Here is a 17613-nt window from a genome sequence, read left to right on the forward strand (position 1 = left end):
ATTGAGATCTTAAAGCTCCAATTGATTACCATAGCTTTAAAGTAACACTTGAAATGAAGCATTGTAAGTACTCAAAATTTGTTCTTTTTCAAGGTAGTTTTGGCTATTCATTGTGTTTCCATAATATTTTCGAATCTGCCTGGAAATTTCTACAAAAAAAAAAGGAACCTATTGGGATGTTTTGTTGGAATTGCATTGACTCTAAATGTTATTTAGAACATACAACTGAACTGGAAGAACTAACATCTTAACATTACTGATAATTCCAATAATGGATCTCTTAAGGTTTCCTCTAGTTTAGATTCATTAATCTTAGATTTGTGGGTTTGTAATTTTCATCAAACTTGAAAAATTTTTGCCATTACTGTATTAAATATTTTTTCTTTCTTTTTTAATATAATTTATTGTCAAATTAGCTAACATACAGCATATACGGTGTGCTCTTGGCTTCAGGTGTAGATTCCTGTGATTCATCACTTACATAAAACATCCAGTGCACATCCCCCAACAAGTGCCCTCCTCAATGCCCATCACTCATTTTACCCACTGCCCACCCCGTTCTACCCTCAGTTTGTTCCCTGTATGCAAAAGTCTCTTGTGGTTTGCAGGCCTGTTTGTAACTATAAAAAATAATTTTTTTCTTTTTTTTTAAATGTGTATTTATATTTTTGAAAGAGAGGGAGAGAATGTGAGGAGAGGGGCAGAGGGAGAGAGAGAGAGAGAGAGAGAGAGAGAGAGAGAGAGAGAGAGAGAGAGAGAGAGGATCCCAAGCTGGCTCCATTCCTGTCAGCACAGAGCCCAATTCGGGGTCTGATCTCAAGAATTGTGAGATCATGACCGTTCTGAACCGAAATCAAGAGTCAGAAGCTTAACCGACTGAGCCACCCAGGTGCCCCTCATTGAATACTTTTCTGTCCCTCCTACCTCTACCTCCTTTTCCATACCAGCTCCCTACATTAAGTGCCCTGAACTGTGATACCTGATTGCTTCTTCCAATGAGATTGCTTCTCTCTGCTTGGGTTCTATTTCCCAGTGCTGTGTTTGGAACTCTACTCCCAGACAGAAAGCCACTCTTCATGTGCCCCAGCCCCTTCTCTCAAGAACCACAACCTTGTGCTATTATCCAATGTCCGAAATTTATTCTGACAGGTTTTGTAGTTGGTTGTGGCAGGAGGGTAAGTCTAAAACTCATTAATCTCTGGTGGCCAAACCCAGAAGCCCTTCCATTCACATTCAAGAGCAATGCACTAAAAATCTAAGAGGATGATCTAAGTTGAACTTCATGAGGCTTTCAAATATAAAAATCTGTGGGTCTTTACTCTGGCTGAATCTCTCCAAAGAAGGATCTTCGACTCCTTTCTATAAGGAGGAGAATTTGGGTTGCCAGAATTCCAAGCTGGGCAGAAGAAAGAATTTAATGGGATCAAGGGAAGTTGACCTCTCTCTAAAGAAAGAAGACTTTCCATTCATTCATCTGCCAGATTTCAGTACCATCCACCATCCTCATCTCCTTACTTTTGCTATCAAGCACCTAATTAATATCTCACTAATTCAATCTGTGTACAAATTATGCCTCTGTCTCCTAGTGGGAGGGGTAGGAATAGATATCTGGTTGGGTTGGCGAGCAGCAGTATTCTGGGGATCTTGCCATTCTTTATAGGGTATTTCAAATAATCCACACACACACTTAATTTTTAGCATCCTGCTTCAGACCTCTTTCCTGGTACTTAACATTTCTGTAAACCTAAAGCTTGTTTAGGGTTTTTTGGGGCAAATTGTCTTGCCTTTTATAGAAATTTCCCTTTGCAGGAACTTAAATCATATGTGCCTTTCATCTTCATATAATGTTTGTGTTTGTGTTACAAATACCTCATTTTGTCAAAGAAGAGATTTATGCCTCTGTTTCTTGTTCTCCTTTTAATATACCTAACTTGAAACAGGTTCCTGACTCTGCATGGTTAAGAATCTATTCTTATCTATAGTAAGTTTCACAGCCACATTTTCAACACTTTTTATCGTCAGGTTTTTTTTTTGTGTTTTTTCGGGGTTTTTTTTTTGGCTGTTTTGGGGGATATTGGTTCATTGCTGTTTTGGGGGATATTGGTTCATTGCTGTTTCTTGTATCCCATATCATCTCCATGCCTGGATTAATTTTACAATTTGTCAGAGTATATCATTTTTAAGAGAGTGCACAAGGGTGATAAACTTTCTGAACTTTGTATAGTGTGCATGTCTTTATTTTGTTCTTATACCAAATAGTATTTGACTGCATATAGGATTCTAGGTTTAACATCATTTTGCAGATAACTTGAACAGCATTGTTTTCAGACTTCTTTTTTCACTGATATGGCAGATCAGATGTTCAGAGAAACCTCTTCCAGTTAGCACAACTGAAATTGCTGGGTGAAACATCTGGACCAGTCAAGTGAATGTAAAGGAATCCCTTTGAGGCAGAAATGGGGAGAATGTTATGTTCCTGCCCCTCCCTCCTTCCCTGGAGTTTCAAAGTTGCTATGGGTTTGACTGAGTTTAACAAGGGTCCTAACATCCATAGTAGACAAAATCCAAACAAACAATTCCTCTCTGTTTTATGGGCTGCACTTAAGACTTCACCCTGAGAGCCACAAATCCAACCACTTCATGTACAAAGGGAAAGAGAGAGGGAGGGAGGGGGTAGCAGGGAGGGAGTGATGATGTAGAGGGAGGGAGGAGAAGGAAAAGATTTGGAGAGGGAGACAGGGAGGGATGGAGAAGGAGGATAGGAGAGAGAGAGAGAAAAATTGTCAACCCAGCAATTCCCACAATCAATCCCTCTGTTAATTACCCCGACTCAGTATCTGCCCTGGCCCAGCTTGGAATTTCTCCCAGAGTTCCACAGAAAAGTATAGCTTAGGGGCACCTGGGTGGCTCAGTAGGTTGAGCGTCCGACTTCAGCTCAGGTCATGATCTCACAGTCTGTGAGTTCGAGCCCCGCATCAGGCTCTGTGCTGATGGCTCAGAGCCTGGAGCCTGGTTCCGATTCTGTGTCTCCCTCTCTCTCTGCCCCTTCCCTGCTCATGCTCTGTCTCTCTCTGTCTCAAAAATAAATAAAAACATTAAAAAATTAAAAAATATATTAAAAAAAAGAAAAGTATAGCTTATATTCTATCAGTTCTCTCCAAACTTGCTTGCTTTGTGTTTGTTCTACTGTGGTTTCTCTACCCATCCAACCCAATCCACTATTTGTCCTTCAGAAATCCTTCAAAACTGCTGGTTGTCTTAGAGCACCTTATAGTGTTTTCCAGCATTCTTTGAATTCTTTGCTCTAATAGATTTTCTTTTTTCAGTGTATCACAGTAATACATAGTAGGCATAATTAATGCCTTGTAAAGAAAAGAAAAACATACCTGAGCTGAAATGAAAAGAAGACCATGATGTATTCATTCATTTGTAAATCCATTCATCCATTCCATAATTTTTAATGAGATCTGCCACGTACTGGCCTAGTTCAAAGCATTTGGAAACAGCAGTGGCAAAACCAAGTTCTATTCAAAGGAGCTTATATCCTAGAGTTCCATTAGATTTTTTTATTATTATTATTACAGGTTATGAGGAGCCTGGGTGGCTCAGTCAGTTAAGGGTCCAACTCTTGATTCTGGCTCAGATCACAATCTCACATTTCATGAGTTACACCAGGCTCTGTGCCGACAGCTTACTTTACACTCTTCCTCTCTCTCTGCCCTTCCCCTGCTCATACTGTCTTTCTCAAAAATAAATAATAAAAACTTTTTAAAAATACAACTTGAAGAACAAGATAAATAACACAATAGCATTTTTGTGTGGAAATGGGTGTGGGTACACCTGTGTGTGGGTGTGTCTGTTTCCTTTCAGATAAGAATCTTCAGGGGACAGGATTAGAGAAGCAATATGTGATTTGGCTTGTTTTAACTACCCCTGTTTGCATTTCTATACTGTTAGTACAATTGATTCAGTCTCTGTTCTAGGCACTTGGGATATACGAGTGAACAAGGCAGGTCAACATTTCTGCCTTCTGGAAGATCACATTCTAGCAAGTCAGACACTAAACAATAAACATAATAAATTAGTAACTGATGTAGCATATTGGCAGGTGATAAGGACTATGGGAAAATAGAACAGATTAAGTGAAATTACAAGTATGATATATGGAATGAGCAGCAGTGAGGCGCAGTTTTAAATAGGGTGGTAAAGGTAGACCTTGATGAGGAAGCAACATTTCAGCTTTTACATTTACATTACATTTATAAAAGTAAAAGGTTATATCTCAAAAAGGAGGAGGAAGAGTATTCAAAGTAGAAGGAATAGTCAATGCAAAGGTTTCAGTATGGAAGCAAGCCTGGTAGGTTCCAAGAACTGCAAGGAGCCAATACTCCTTCCTTGGAAGGAAGTTCCAAGCCCAACTTCCAAGGGCTTGGAACAGAGAAGGTACATGTGACAGAAATGAGGGGTAAATATAGAGAGGGACTGGAGGAGGGGGTTGGTGCATAAAATGGCCCCTTAGGTCAAGTAAGAACTCAGCTATTAATTGCAAGAGAATTTGGGAGCCAATAGAAAGTTGGTGAGAAGAGTGAAATCATCTGACATATTTCGAAATGATCATGAGAGTCCCATTAAAAGAGCCTGAAGGGAGGCCAGGGTGGAAACAAGTGAACTAGTTGGGTGAGTCTTGTAATACTCAGTAAAGCATGGTAGTGATGACGATAGCTGACTTGGTACAAAGTAGTCAGATTAAAGGTACAATCAGCATAATTTCCTGATGGATCTGACGTAGAATTTGGAAGTCCAAAAATGTCTCCATGACCTGAACAACTGAAAAGACACCAACTCAGTCCAGGACTATGGTGGGTAACAAGGAGCAGCACAGACAAGCAGGGACAATCAGGAGTTGAATTTAGAATCTGAGAGATTTGAGGTGCCACTTCCATATCCAGGGAAAGAGATCAGTAAGCCTTAAGGTTCAGGAATCTAAAGTTCAGGAGAGAGCTTTGGGATGGAGGGGAAGATTACAACTGGGGAGTCATGAGCATGGATGTATATGTTATGTATATTTCAAAAATTTGAAGAGATCGTTTTCAAGAGTCGGCATGCCATTTTCTTACCTACCACATTTCCTTTTCCATATCTTTGAACACTTTGACTAACCCAAGTTATCAAGTGCAGACTATCGTGTGTGTTCCTCCTCTCCATTCCCTCCACTACTTCCCTAGTTCGGTGCTCTGTCGCCCAGTTGAGATGCTCCTGCCTCCCATGGCTTGCCCAAGTTACCCCACACACAACAAACAGATAACACTGTTTTGTGTGACTAAAGCACACCTGTGATCATGCAGTAACTGCTCAAAGATAACCCGTCACCTGATGAATTCAATGGCCAAACACTTAGCCTGCCGTCACAATCCCAGCCTACCATTCCAAACCTACAACTCACTAGTCCCCTTCACACACATCATGTTCTTTGCACTGTCCCTATGGGTTCTTGCCTCAGTGACTTGTGCATCCTGGTTCCTCTACAGAAACACCTTTCCTTGGCAACCCTGAATGCCTAACCCCTGCCCATTCTTCAAGGCATGATACAAATGCCACCTGCTTCAGCAGACCTGGATGACTGCCCCATATGGAAATAATCTTTCCCACCTCTGATACCCCACTTGACAGTAGGGGAATAGCACAGCATGAGCAACATTTTCCTAAGAGCAGCAAACACATATGAACACAAGAGAGATTCTGAAAGTAAGATGGTCCGGGGACAAACAGATTTGGATAATACTCCACACAAAAGCTCTCTCTTAGAAATTCGCATTACGTGTTCACATGTGAACATTCTCAAAAGTCCTTTGGGGGAGAAAAAATACATACCTTTCTTTAATCCAGCTGTCACAAATGTATTTGACCTGGGAACACTTGCATCACAAAATACTCATTAACATTTTATGAAAGATATGTTCCAAGGTTCTCACCTAGTACTTAGAGCTGGAGACCTGAATTCTAGTCCCAGTTAAGCACCTGTCAGCACTGGTTTTCCCCAGATTCAGGTCCAGATAAGGCAATTGTGTATGCCTACACAGGTAACAGGTCAACACCACACCTGAGAAGGGAAACCAGACATCCCAACACCTATAGGGTAACCATACATACCAGGACTGGTATCTCCTAGACACTGGCACTAGCCTAGTAGATTTTCACACACAAGCCCAGCTGGTTCGTAAAGATTAAATGGTTTACATCCCTCATAATGATTTATGGCCATGTGGGCTATGATGCCAAATTACTAGGTGTGTGACCTTTGTCAGGCCACCTCTCTTTAAGGATCTGTTAGCTCATCTCTTGAATGAGGGGGCTTGTCTGGATGGTGCCAACATTCCATGCAACTGTGATTAATGGACACTATGTGTCCAGCTTTGAGCCTCACCTACTTCTTATATGGTCTCTCTTCCCTATTATCCCCTAAAGGGGTCTCTTTCCATGTTATTTTTTATTTCTTTCAGAGCATGGCAGAGAACCTTGAACATGGCTGGATCTCAATAAATACATGCTGCATACAAATTTAAAGAAGACTGAGGCATTTAGACCTCTGACAAAAATTCAAAATTACTCCTCGAGATGATGAAAAATTAAATGGAATCTAAGAAGCAAAATGATCTGGTCAAAGCAGCAAGCCCCATACAGAAATAATGGCAGATCATTTGCTAACACTACTACCAACAAACTAGCCCTGCCAGTATCAGCTAACACTGGACATTTGTCTGCTGTGAGGAGTGGTTACAATGGCTCACATGTTAGGATATGAACCTCCAACCAATCTTATTAGGTGGGTACTATTATTATCCCCACTTTACAGATGAGAAAACTGAAGCACAGAGGGGTTAAGCAACTTGTCTGAAGTCCACCAGGTGGCAAATGATATGTTCAAACCCCCACAGTCTAGCTCTAGAGCCCGCACTTAGGCACTGTGCAAACTGCCTCTCCCTCCCTTTCACTGGCATTCTTCACACGAGCATCCCAACAGCCCACATTAGTGCTCAGGCAGAAACCGGGGCTTGGGAAGGCTTCGAGGTTACTCAGTGTCCTATAGCTCTCGTTCCACAATACAACACTGATACACAATACAATTAGCAAAGTTACTGCCCTATGATAAACATTTGAGCTATCGCTGACAGCCAACTGTCAAGAGAGGGGCACGGGGGGCACCTGAGTAGCTCAGTCAGTTAAGCGGCTGACTCTTAATTTCGGCTCAGGTAGTGATCTCACGGTTTGTGAGTTCGAGCCCTGCGTCAGGCTCTGAGCTGACGGCATGGAGCCTGTTTGGGATTCTCTCTCTCCCTCTCTCTGTCTGCCCCTTCCTGCCCCACTTGAGCACTCTCTCTCCAAACAAATAAATAAACATTAAAAAATAATAATAATAAACAAAAACTATGCCTACAAACCCAGGAAGTATAGTTTGGGATTCGGAAGGTTTAACCGAAGCAGCATTCAGTAGACAATCTCATGTAGTGTGCAGCACATAATAGGCACTCCATTAATGTTTCTTCCAAATCAAAGAGACAAAAAGGAAATCAAAGAATTGCTTTCATAATGAAAACGGCACCTAAGGGAGTAGGTGCTCAATAAATATTATTTTTTATCCATGCATCGTGAGAAGTCCAGAGAGTTGTAAAAGATGATCTGATATATTTCCAAAGAGCCCTCAGCCTCTGATTTCAATTCTCAAAAACTCCCTGAGGAGGCTATGGACACTCTCTCTCAGTGGGGACTTTTAAGAACACATTCTTAGGGGAGCCACTTGGAGGGGTGGTTTAGATTATTTCCAAACAGATAAATTAAGGTAAAGAGGCTAGACCAAATGCCCCCACAGTGCTTCCCAGTTCTAATTTCCATGTAATCACCTCAGAAGCTGAAGCTTCCACTCTGATCTCCATGGAACAGATGAACCGGATGGACCAGCAGACATTGCCATCCCGCCAACTGAGGATGGCTGAGTGATTTGGAAACCTTCCAGAAGGGCCTGGTTAAATTGAGGGCCATTTATTTCATGAAGAAATAAACCACAGAGAGCCCCTTTCAAACATGCACGCAGAAAGCAGGACAAAATGCGGAGGAGATTATCTGTTCAGAATTTGCTTTAAAAGAGCCCAGGCAGCACTCATTTATTTTTGAGAAAATATATGATTAACCAGAGTTAACTACGAATTCAGATGTTGTGCATTAGACCAGCTTCTCAAAGTTTGAGAGCATTTAATATTACATATCGCTGCCATTTGGACTAAATTGTTTTTTTAATGTACACAATATTACAAATTTAATTTGAGCTGTTTGAATCAGTCTGTAAAAAAGATTTGATTATACCTGAGTGTTCTGGCCCCGGCTTTTCCGTATCTCAGTAATCTTGGCGGTAATTGGCTGATTAGGCGTCTCACACTCCATCTTTGCCTCAGTTTCCATGGTAATGTTACAGGAGCTATTATAGATGAGAACTTCATCTCTTTCCACTTTAGGGCTGAAACGAGAGGGGAGGTTAAATGGGGTGTCATCAATCTTAATGAAATGCAATTATTTTTACTCTTATTAATCATTGCAAGCCATTAGCTTGTGGCAACTACAGGCCACCATTTGTCAAATTTTGCAAATTTCCGTAATTTTGTTTCCATTCTTTTATTGTTTATTTGTTTTCCTTTTATCTGCACACCCTGCAATGAAAATGCACATGGTAAATATCTTTCACTGAGGCCTTTCTCTTTTCCGAATCTATTAGGAATATTAGCAAAAGCTTCTCCAAAACCCAACTTAACAAGCAATGTGCACACAATACTTCCAGTGCCAAAAATGGAAGCAAATGTTGGGAAGAGGTGTTTTTTTTTTTCTTTTCCCCTTTCCTCTTTCTGTTCTTACTCACACTTAGTGTTGGGGGAGTGAATTGCCTGAATCCCCCCAGGGCAGATGGAGAAATTGGAAAACCCACACAACTGGCTAACTGGTCCCTAATTCCAACTGTGAAAAAATGAGCTCATTTAGGCTTTCAATTCCCTCTCCCCAGCTGATGGCAATGAGGCTCTGTTGCTAGCAGTGGAACATTAACTTAGTAAATTAATTAAACTTACTTAACAGCCCAGACTAAGGAGATTCGATATATGTGCCAGTTATACTACCAGCCACTCACTTTAAAAGTCCTCTTGCTTTAAGGAGAGAAGCCAGACTGGATTTAAAATGAAAAACAGCAGTGTAGCATTGCAGAAAGTCTAAAAATATGCTGTGTAGCAGAGGTGAAAGCATGGTTATTGCAGGCTATTGTCCCCAACAGGTGTGACATTTACTCAACAATAATCCTGGCTTTAGGCGTTGTTGCAACTAACTCAAAGAGTATTAGTAACAATAGTGCATGATGTCTTATACTTTTCAACAGTTTCATTTGTATGATCTCATTTTGGCCAGTAAAGTAGGTAGAGGCATAAAGAACATAACCCACACAGATCAGGAGATTCACAAAAGGCCAAACGTAGCAGTATAGCAGTTCCAAGATGAGAACTCAGGTGTCCTGTCTCCTAGAGCAGTACTCTCAAGTTTTGAGATGCTGTTTAAACATCAGCATGAAGAATGATCGGTCTTCTTCATGGGAAGAAGGGAAGACGAGGAAGGGCCATGGAAAGAGCAAAAGTTCACTCACTGCCTGAGAAACTATAAGTCATGCCGAACTGGAACCTCTTTTCTCAAATCAATGTCAACATGGTTTCTCCCACAATTTGCTAGAAATAGTGAAAAGGATAACTACCATATCTACTTAGTCTTCAACTCTTCATGATAAAATATTCCCAGCTTCACATTCACCCAAGTCATGACTTCCATGCCCCCCGTACTCTGGACTTACTCTAGATGGTCCATATTTTAACATCATGTGGCCCAGAACTGAACACCCATAGTTTGTGTTAACCACTAGGGCCATGGTCTGTGCTTATCTGAGCTCTCCCTCCCATGGCAACCAACACTGTGCTTGTTTTGTAGCTCCATGCTTAAATTAAGGTGATGGTAAATTCAAAGTCTCGGATCCACAACTACCTGAGGATTTTACCATGTTGCATTTGTTCATGTGATTTCCTGAGAAGCATTAGCATGCAGAGGTCAGGCTTGAAAGCAGGCCAGCTAGATATGAATCCCCCAGCTGATATTTACCATCTCTAGGACGCTGTGAGGACATTACTCTCTAAGCTTTGGTTCCCATGTTTATAAAATGGAGTTATCATTATCAGGTACCTATTTTATAGAGGTGCTGAGCAGGGGGCGTGAAATGCAACCTACAAAATGATTTGTAAAGAATCTGGCACACAGTGTTTGAGAGAGGCAACTCATTACAGTTTTTGGTTTAGTGGTGTTGGCGATATTATTGTTGAAATGGAAATGTGAGAATTGACATTCGTTATTGTTACATGTCTTCTCACTGATGTGGACCCATTGTTCTAATGCATTTTGAACCTGGAGCCAGTTGTAACTCCAAATCCATTTAGCTGAGCCATCATCCAAGGGGTAGACAGAGCCACAGGGTAAATAAAGCATTTGCTCCTGAAGTGTCACTTGTTCTCAAAGATTCAGGAAAGTAATTTAGCTTTTATATTAAAATGTCATGTAATATTTTGACAAATATGGCAACATGGTGGAATAGAATGCAAAGTTCACATAGGTTTTTCAAATAAAACACCTGACTTCAAAGCCAGTGTGTTAGGCCACTCAACTTTGCAGCTAGAACCTTTCTTTTGCCACTCGGGTGGGGATTGGAGATGTTGGAATAGTTTGAGAAACTCTCCCTCTATATTTCCATCAGAAATCACTTATAAATTTATCAGAAAGTAAACAAATTTGGTTTGCCACCCATCATTTTCCTTATGAATCAGTACCCAGATAGCTACAAATGGTCCTTGAGTTATAAAGATTTGACTTATGATTTTTTGACTTTATGATAGTATGAAAGCAAGATGCAGTTAGTAGAAACTGTATTTCTAATTTTGAACTTGGATCTTTTCCTGGACTAGAGATATGTGTTACAATCCTCTCTCATGATGACAGGCAAAAGCAGCTCCCAGTCAGACAAAATATCATGAAGGTAAACAGTCAACACACTTAGGGCCATCCTGTCCCTATACAACCATTCTGTTTTTCGTGTTTTAGTAGCCAATAAACTACATGAGATATTCAACAATTTATTATAAAATGGCCTTCATGTTAGGCGATTTTGCCCAACTGTAGGCTAATATAAGTGTTCTGAGCATGTTTAAGGTAGACTAGACTAAGTTATGATACTAGGTATGTTAAGTGTATTAAATGCATTTTCAACTTATAATATTTTCAACTTACAATGGCTTTATTGGGTCATAACCTCATGGTTAAGTCGAGGGAGATCTGTAGTTTTATTTCTGAAAGCTCACAGACCATATGATTAATAATTCATTCTAGAATTTTGTCAGGGATAACACAAGCTTCATTGTCTAAATTTCCAGAATCCCCTTTTACCCTTTATAGGGAAAGAGTGTTTGTCTGTCTCCTCTGTCTGCTCTGTGGCCCACTCTTATCTTCATTACCAGCAGTGGATTCTCAATCCTACCAACAACTAATTTGTACTCAGTGACACAAATGATCTAGAATACAAACTTGAACTCAAGAAAAGGAGTAACAAACTTCCTATACAACCTTTCTTTTGGTCTTGGTTTTCTACCCTGCTAATGAGCCTTCTACTGCCCTTTCCAGGATCTTCATCAGCAAAGACTAGAATAAAATGGAGTAAATCACCCAGCTCCTCTCTCATGCACTGCCTTCCCTAATCATGTCATACTGCTCGGAAAGAGTTAAAACCACTTTATTTTAATGTTTATTTTTTTTTTGAGAGAGAGCATAAGCAGGAAAAGGGCAGAGAGAGAAGGAGACACAGAGTCTGAAGCAGGCTTCAGGCTCCGAGCTGTCAGCACAGGGCCCAATTCAGGGCCCAAACTCATGAACCAGAAGATCATGACCTGAGCTAAAGTCAGCCACCCGACCCACTGAGCCACCCAGGTGCCCCTAAAACCACTTTTTATTATCTTAGACCTTTTTTTTTTTAACCAAGCTTTAGATAATATATATATATTTTTTTTTTCTCCCCCCTGGTTATCTCCCTGGAGACTACTTTTCATTAAAAATCCATCATCAAAATTAGCAGAGACACCAGGATATCAAAAATAGACCACTGGGGCACTTAAGTGGCCTAGTCGGTTAAGCGTCCGACTTCAGCTCAGGTCATGATCTCACAACTCATGAGTTCAAGCTCTGTATCAGGCTCGCTGACAAGGCAGAGCCTGCTTGGGATTCTCTCTCTCTCTCTGCCCCTCCCCCCTCCCAAAAAATAAACTTCAAATAAAATAGACTAACATTTACAAATTTTCAGAGTTTCCTAATAGCTATTATTCCATGTTTTCTTCCATAATTCTATCAGTTAAGTAGTACAAATGGGCACATTTAAATATGTGTGTGTGACACACACACACACACACACACACACACACACACACACACAGAGAGAACATATATGTGCAGAAAGACACACAAATATTTATTCTGAGGGAATGAGATAAACAGTTTTGGTCCAAATGGTGGCAAAAAGATTTCTAGAACCTAAGTTTCCTGACTCCTAATCTATGGTTCTTTCAGTTGGTCTGATCAGAGCCCAAAGTAAGCAGGTAATCTTGGATACGCTATCTAGGACAGGCAACAAAACATCGGCAGTGTTTATGTCTCCCTCAGTTAGCCTGAAATTGCTTCTAGTGGTTCTGGAATATCATTGAACTGCTCACTTCAGCCCAGGCTCCCATCACTGATGCTGAAGGCACAGCATCAGGCCAAGTACACTGTCATTAAGAGGCTTGGTTTCCAGTCCTGACACCACCAAGGCTAGACTGTGTGACTCTGGAAAGATATTGTTTCCTTAGAATAGAACCTAAACTCTAAACTCCTTACTTTGGCCTCCAAGACCTTAAATACTTTTCCAAGCTCACATAGAGAACTTTCCTTCCTTCTTACTCTACTTCTGTCCTTCTGGCCTCTGATAGTTATGTGTTTTCTGGTTATTAAATTGGTATACGTTCACTAAAAAAAAAACAAAACATAAAAACCCAATAAATAGAAGTAATACTCCAACCACATAGGGTAGGCATTCAACATTTTAGACTACATCCTTCCAGTCTTTTTTCTAATCACCTGTTATATGCATGTATAAACACATACTATATGTACACCTTTAAGATTAAATTGATGCACTATTTTGTGACCTGTACCTTTTACCTACCAACATATTGTAAGCATCTCCCTTTCCAGTTAAATATTCTGCATCATGACTTTTTTTATTTTTATTTATTTTTTTTAATTTACATGCAAGTTAGTTAGCATATAGTGCAACAATGATTTCAGGAGTAGATTCCTTAACACCCCTTACCCATTTAGCCCACCCCCCTCCCAACCCCTCCAGTAACCCTGTTTGTTCTCCATATATACGAGTCTCTTATATTTTGGTCCCCCTCCCTGTTTTTATATTATTTTTGTTTCCCTTCCCTTATGTTTATCTGTTTTGTATCTTAAAGTCCTCATATGAGTGAAGTCATAGGATATTTGTCCTCCTCTAATTTTCTGTGTCGTGATTTTTAAAGGATCTTGGTATATTAGCATTTGGATTCATTCTTTATTATTAAACACTTCATTTCAAATTTTTTGTTATAACTAAAACTTCAAAAAATGTAGTTTTTCCAAAGTATTACATATTTCTAACTGCTTTCTTAAAATCCCTAGAAGTGAAATTACTGAAACACAGCAAATGAAAAATGTTAAGTTTATCAGCGCATATTGCCAAATAATGTCAATAGAAACAGCATAACTTTTAATAGGATCTAAGGTTCAGTTCCCTCAGAGACCTCCTGCAGTAGAGAAGGACATAGAAGAACCTCAGAGAACCCTGGGAATTTGGTGAAGTATTCAAAATTCAGTGGAGCCAGGACCTGATATGTGCTTCTTGGTATCCAGCATTCATGAGTTCTGAAATCCAGTCCTGCCTGAGTACAACCTCCAGTACACTGTTTCCTGTATGATCTAAACAGGGTTCTTCACAGCTTCTGGAAAACAACTAGCCCAGGAGGTTCCTCTCTTCCTATGATGAATTCGTACTAAAACACAGGCTGTCTTAGGACATCAAAAAGTCAGCCTGCCATGAAAAGGACTCGTTATCTCTTTCATTCTGGGATATCAATCTTATTTAGTTTTATTTTTGAATGGGCAAATAGGCCTTCATTAAAACATCAGGTATAAGCACTCTATCTAGACAAGAAATCAAGAAGAGTGCAGGGTGATATTCAGTGCTGAAATTACATGCTGCATGAGAAAAGAATTGCTAGTGGAAATTAGGCCATCCTGAGTCACCAACATGATAACACATTTTCCTTCAATTTGTTTAGAAAAGGGGTTTTTACCTGGAAAGTGGTGCTATTTGTTTGTTTTCTAAGTTCAAAAATTCTTTATAAGCTTATGGCTTCTAAATCCTAAGTCTACAGTAATTCTGCCTGCACATCCCCCCTTCTTTTGAATAAACATTGTGCAATCTGCTGGATTTCTCTATGACTTTTTTTTCATACTTGTGAATCTGTTTGGAAAGAAAAGAAAAAGGAAAGGGGAAAAGAGCCTTCTGTTTTTCATAATGTCTAATCTTTTTCCCCATTGGCATTCACCAGATGTTGCTTTGGATCGGAAGATAAATATTAAAATCTGAGCAAGAACAAAGCGAGCTGTTTACTGGGCAGATTTTTCAGATGTTCTCTGGAACACTTGAAAAGACAGGAGATGCTTTGATATGCAGGCTGGCTGGAATCCACAATGGAATGGTCCCTCTAACAAGAGTGGTAGGCCCCTGAGGCCATGTCCACCCAGCCTGCAGCTCCTGATGGTTCCATCTGTCCATTGGCCATGCATCTGTGGGGAAGGTCAGTGAGGGAGAGAACAGGATTACCTGATGAAGAGGCCTGAGAACCATGGAAACGTTGACTCTGTCCAATGATCTGGTGCCAAGAGGCATTGGGGACCTTCTTCACAAACGTACAGGTAAGGCCATGATTGGGGCAGTCTCTCTGTCCCCACGGTGACAGTCAAATCACACTGCACATAGGTGCAGCTAGAGGCTTCACAGCTCTCTTCCTCGTGCTTCAGGCCACACAGGAAAGCCAAGGACACTGCAGGAAACACCATTACGTTAGGTAAAAACCACAAAAAGATCGGAAGGCCTCACACTATCACATGAATGCACTTCATGTGTTGTCCCTTGACCAATATGAAAATTATCAGTTTACATTTCTTAAAAATGCACTATTTGGGGCGCCTGGGTGGCGCAGTCGGTTAAGCGTCCGACTTCAGCCAGGTCACGATCTCGCGGTCCGGGAGTTCGAGCCCCGCGTCAGGCTCTGGGCTGATGGCTCGGAGCCTGGAGCCTGTTTCCGATTCTGTGTCTCCCTCTCTCTCTGCCCCTCCCCCGTTCATGCTCTGTCTCTCTCTGTCCCAAAAATAAATAAAAACGTTGAAAAAAAAATTTAAAAATGCACTATTTGGGGGCACCTGGGTGGCTCGGTTGGTTAAGTGACTGACATCGGCTCAGGTCATGATCTCATAGATTGTTGAGTTCAAGTCCTGTGTCAGGCTCAATGCTGACAGCTCAAAGCCTGGAGCATGCTTCAAATTCTGTGTCTCCCTTTCTCTCTGCCCCTCCCCTACTCATGCTCTGTCTCTCTCAAAAATTAACATTAAAAAAAAAATTTTTAATGCACTACATGTACAAAATACATACAGAAGAATACAAGCAACACTTTTGTAAAATATGAATCATAAGAAAAACTCCTATGAGTTTTCTTGTGTGATAAAACAAGATACAGTTGTGATACTAAAACAGTTGTGATACTCTTTAATCTGTGTCTCTCCATCAAGACCATCATCTTCCTCCTCATCCTCAGAAACAGCTATTTGCATTTTTTAAATCGCTTTCTCACATGGGTTTGTTTTCCTAAATGATTGTTTTGTTTTTGAATTTTATACAATAGAATACATATGTTTTTGCACCTGCTTTTTTCCACTCAATATTACATTTCTAAGATTTATCAAGTTCCATATTATCACGTGAAACTTGAGCATACATTTTCACTACTGTTTTATATGGCATTGTGTGAAAGTACTACAGTATATTATTCTCCTACCAATGGATTTTTGGGTATTTCCCAGCTTTGCTACTACAAACACATACTAATTTTCCTCTAGGTTATATGCCTTAAAGAAAACTGCTTGTTCATTGAGCAGGTACAAGTTCAATTTTACAAGACAGTGCTATATTGTTTTCAAAGTGCCTGTGCCATTTTATATTCCTACCAGCTTTATTAGTGAGTTTCCATTACTGCACATAATTACCAGCACTTGGGACTATCAGACTCTTAATTTTGGCCAGTCCAGTACAAATACAATGGCATCTCATTACTATGTTAATTTGCATTTGCATCATTACTTTTTAAGTCAAAAAAGTTTTTATATGTTCAGTAAGAATTCCAATTTCCTCTTCTGTGAAATTCCTATTTCTGTCATTTGCCCTTTTTTTATACTGGAATGTTTGTCTTTTTCATATTGGTTTGTGTTCTTTATGTATTTTGGGTACTAATCCTAGAAGGTTCTATGGTTACTAATACTTTCTCCAGATCTATGGCTAGCTTTTTCATTCTCATGATGGGATCTCTTGATAACAGAAACTCTTGATTTTTACCTAATTTTGACTATTCACGTTTTATAAAGAAGAAAAGCAATTCTTTGAAGCCCTGTGACCCTTAAGCTATTTCTCTCTTAGTAATGAGATACAACATAAAAAGCATCAACAAGGTAGACCAGCAATAACCTTAAAGAGGAAAATAAACAAGTCTCTACATAAGATGGTTTTGGAGCAGCTATATTTGAAAACCTTAATAAAGTGAAAAAGAAAAAAAAAGAATAATCTCTCTAGCTTTCTTCTGCAGCGAACCCCCAATGCAAGTATGCAACAAATATTACCAGGGACCATGGGCTTGAACCCAGCTGCCCTGCCTATCTCACAGTGCTGCATCTAACAAGGGGTACATGAGATAAGCAGATGTAAGAATGTTTGTAGTTGTTCAATCACATGCTAATATTATTAGGGTTGCTGGTACATTCCAAAGCACCTGAAACATAGTAGGTTCTGTGTGTCTGGAATTAATTACAGCAATTAAATCAGCTGACAGTAGGACTCTCCTATGGGTGGATAAAACATCAGAACTTTCCAGTTAGTAAGCCTTTGGGCAAACATAGGCTCAACACCTATAAAATAATGAACTCATTATGGGTGATTAGGTGGACGCAAATTGACAAGGTGGATTAAGTGACATTAATAACTTTAGCTGGTCATGCCTCATGGAAAAATTAGAGTTTCCATGAATAAGTCATGCCATATAATTCAAGGTATACATGCAAGAAAGAGGTGCATCAAAGATCTTGCTGAGCTTTTAAAAAAAATACAAAGTATTAGTTTCACCGAATGAGATGTTTTAGCCACCCATCATATGA

At 40.0% G+C, this 17613-nt stretch overlaps 1 protein-coding gene across 9 annotated transcripts in view; it reads right to left on the reverse strand.

Moving 5' to 3' along the window:
* Positions 1–17613, reverse strand: part of PKHD1 (PKHD1 ciliary IPT domain containing fibrocystin/polyductin) — a 490229-nt gene that overhangs the window by 381427 nt on the left and 91189 nt on the right. For all 9 annotated transcript variants that reach the window (XR_007152423.1, XR_007152424.1, XM_047860172.1 and 6 more), the window contains 2 exons: positions 15017–15236; positions 8359–8509 (listed from right to left, as the gene is read on the reverse strand). Coding sequence is in view for 7 of the 9 variants with exons in the window: in XM_047860172.1 (XP_047716128.1) it covers positions 8359–8509; positions 15017–15236 (371 nt within the window). In the remaining 2 variants the exon portion in view is untranslated. The remainder of the gene's footprint in view (positions 1–8358; positions 8510–15016; positions 15237–17613) is intronic.

Source organism: Prionailurus viverrinus, chromosome B2 (assembly GCF_022837055.1).
Source record: "Prionailurus viverrinus isolate Anna chromosome B2, UM_Priviv_1.0, whole genome shotgun sequence".
In the NCBI taxonomy this organism is placed as follows: domain Eukaryota; kingdom Metazoa; phylum Chordata; class Mammalia; order Carnivora; family Felidae; genus Prionailurus; species Prionailurus viverrinus.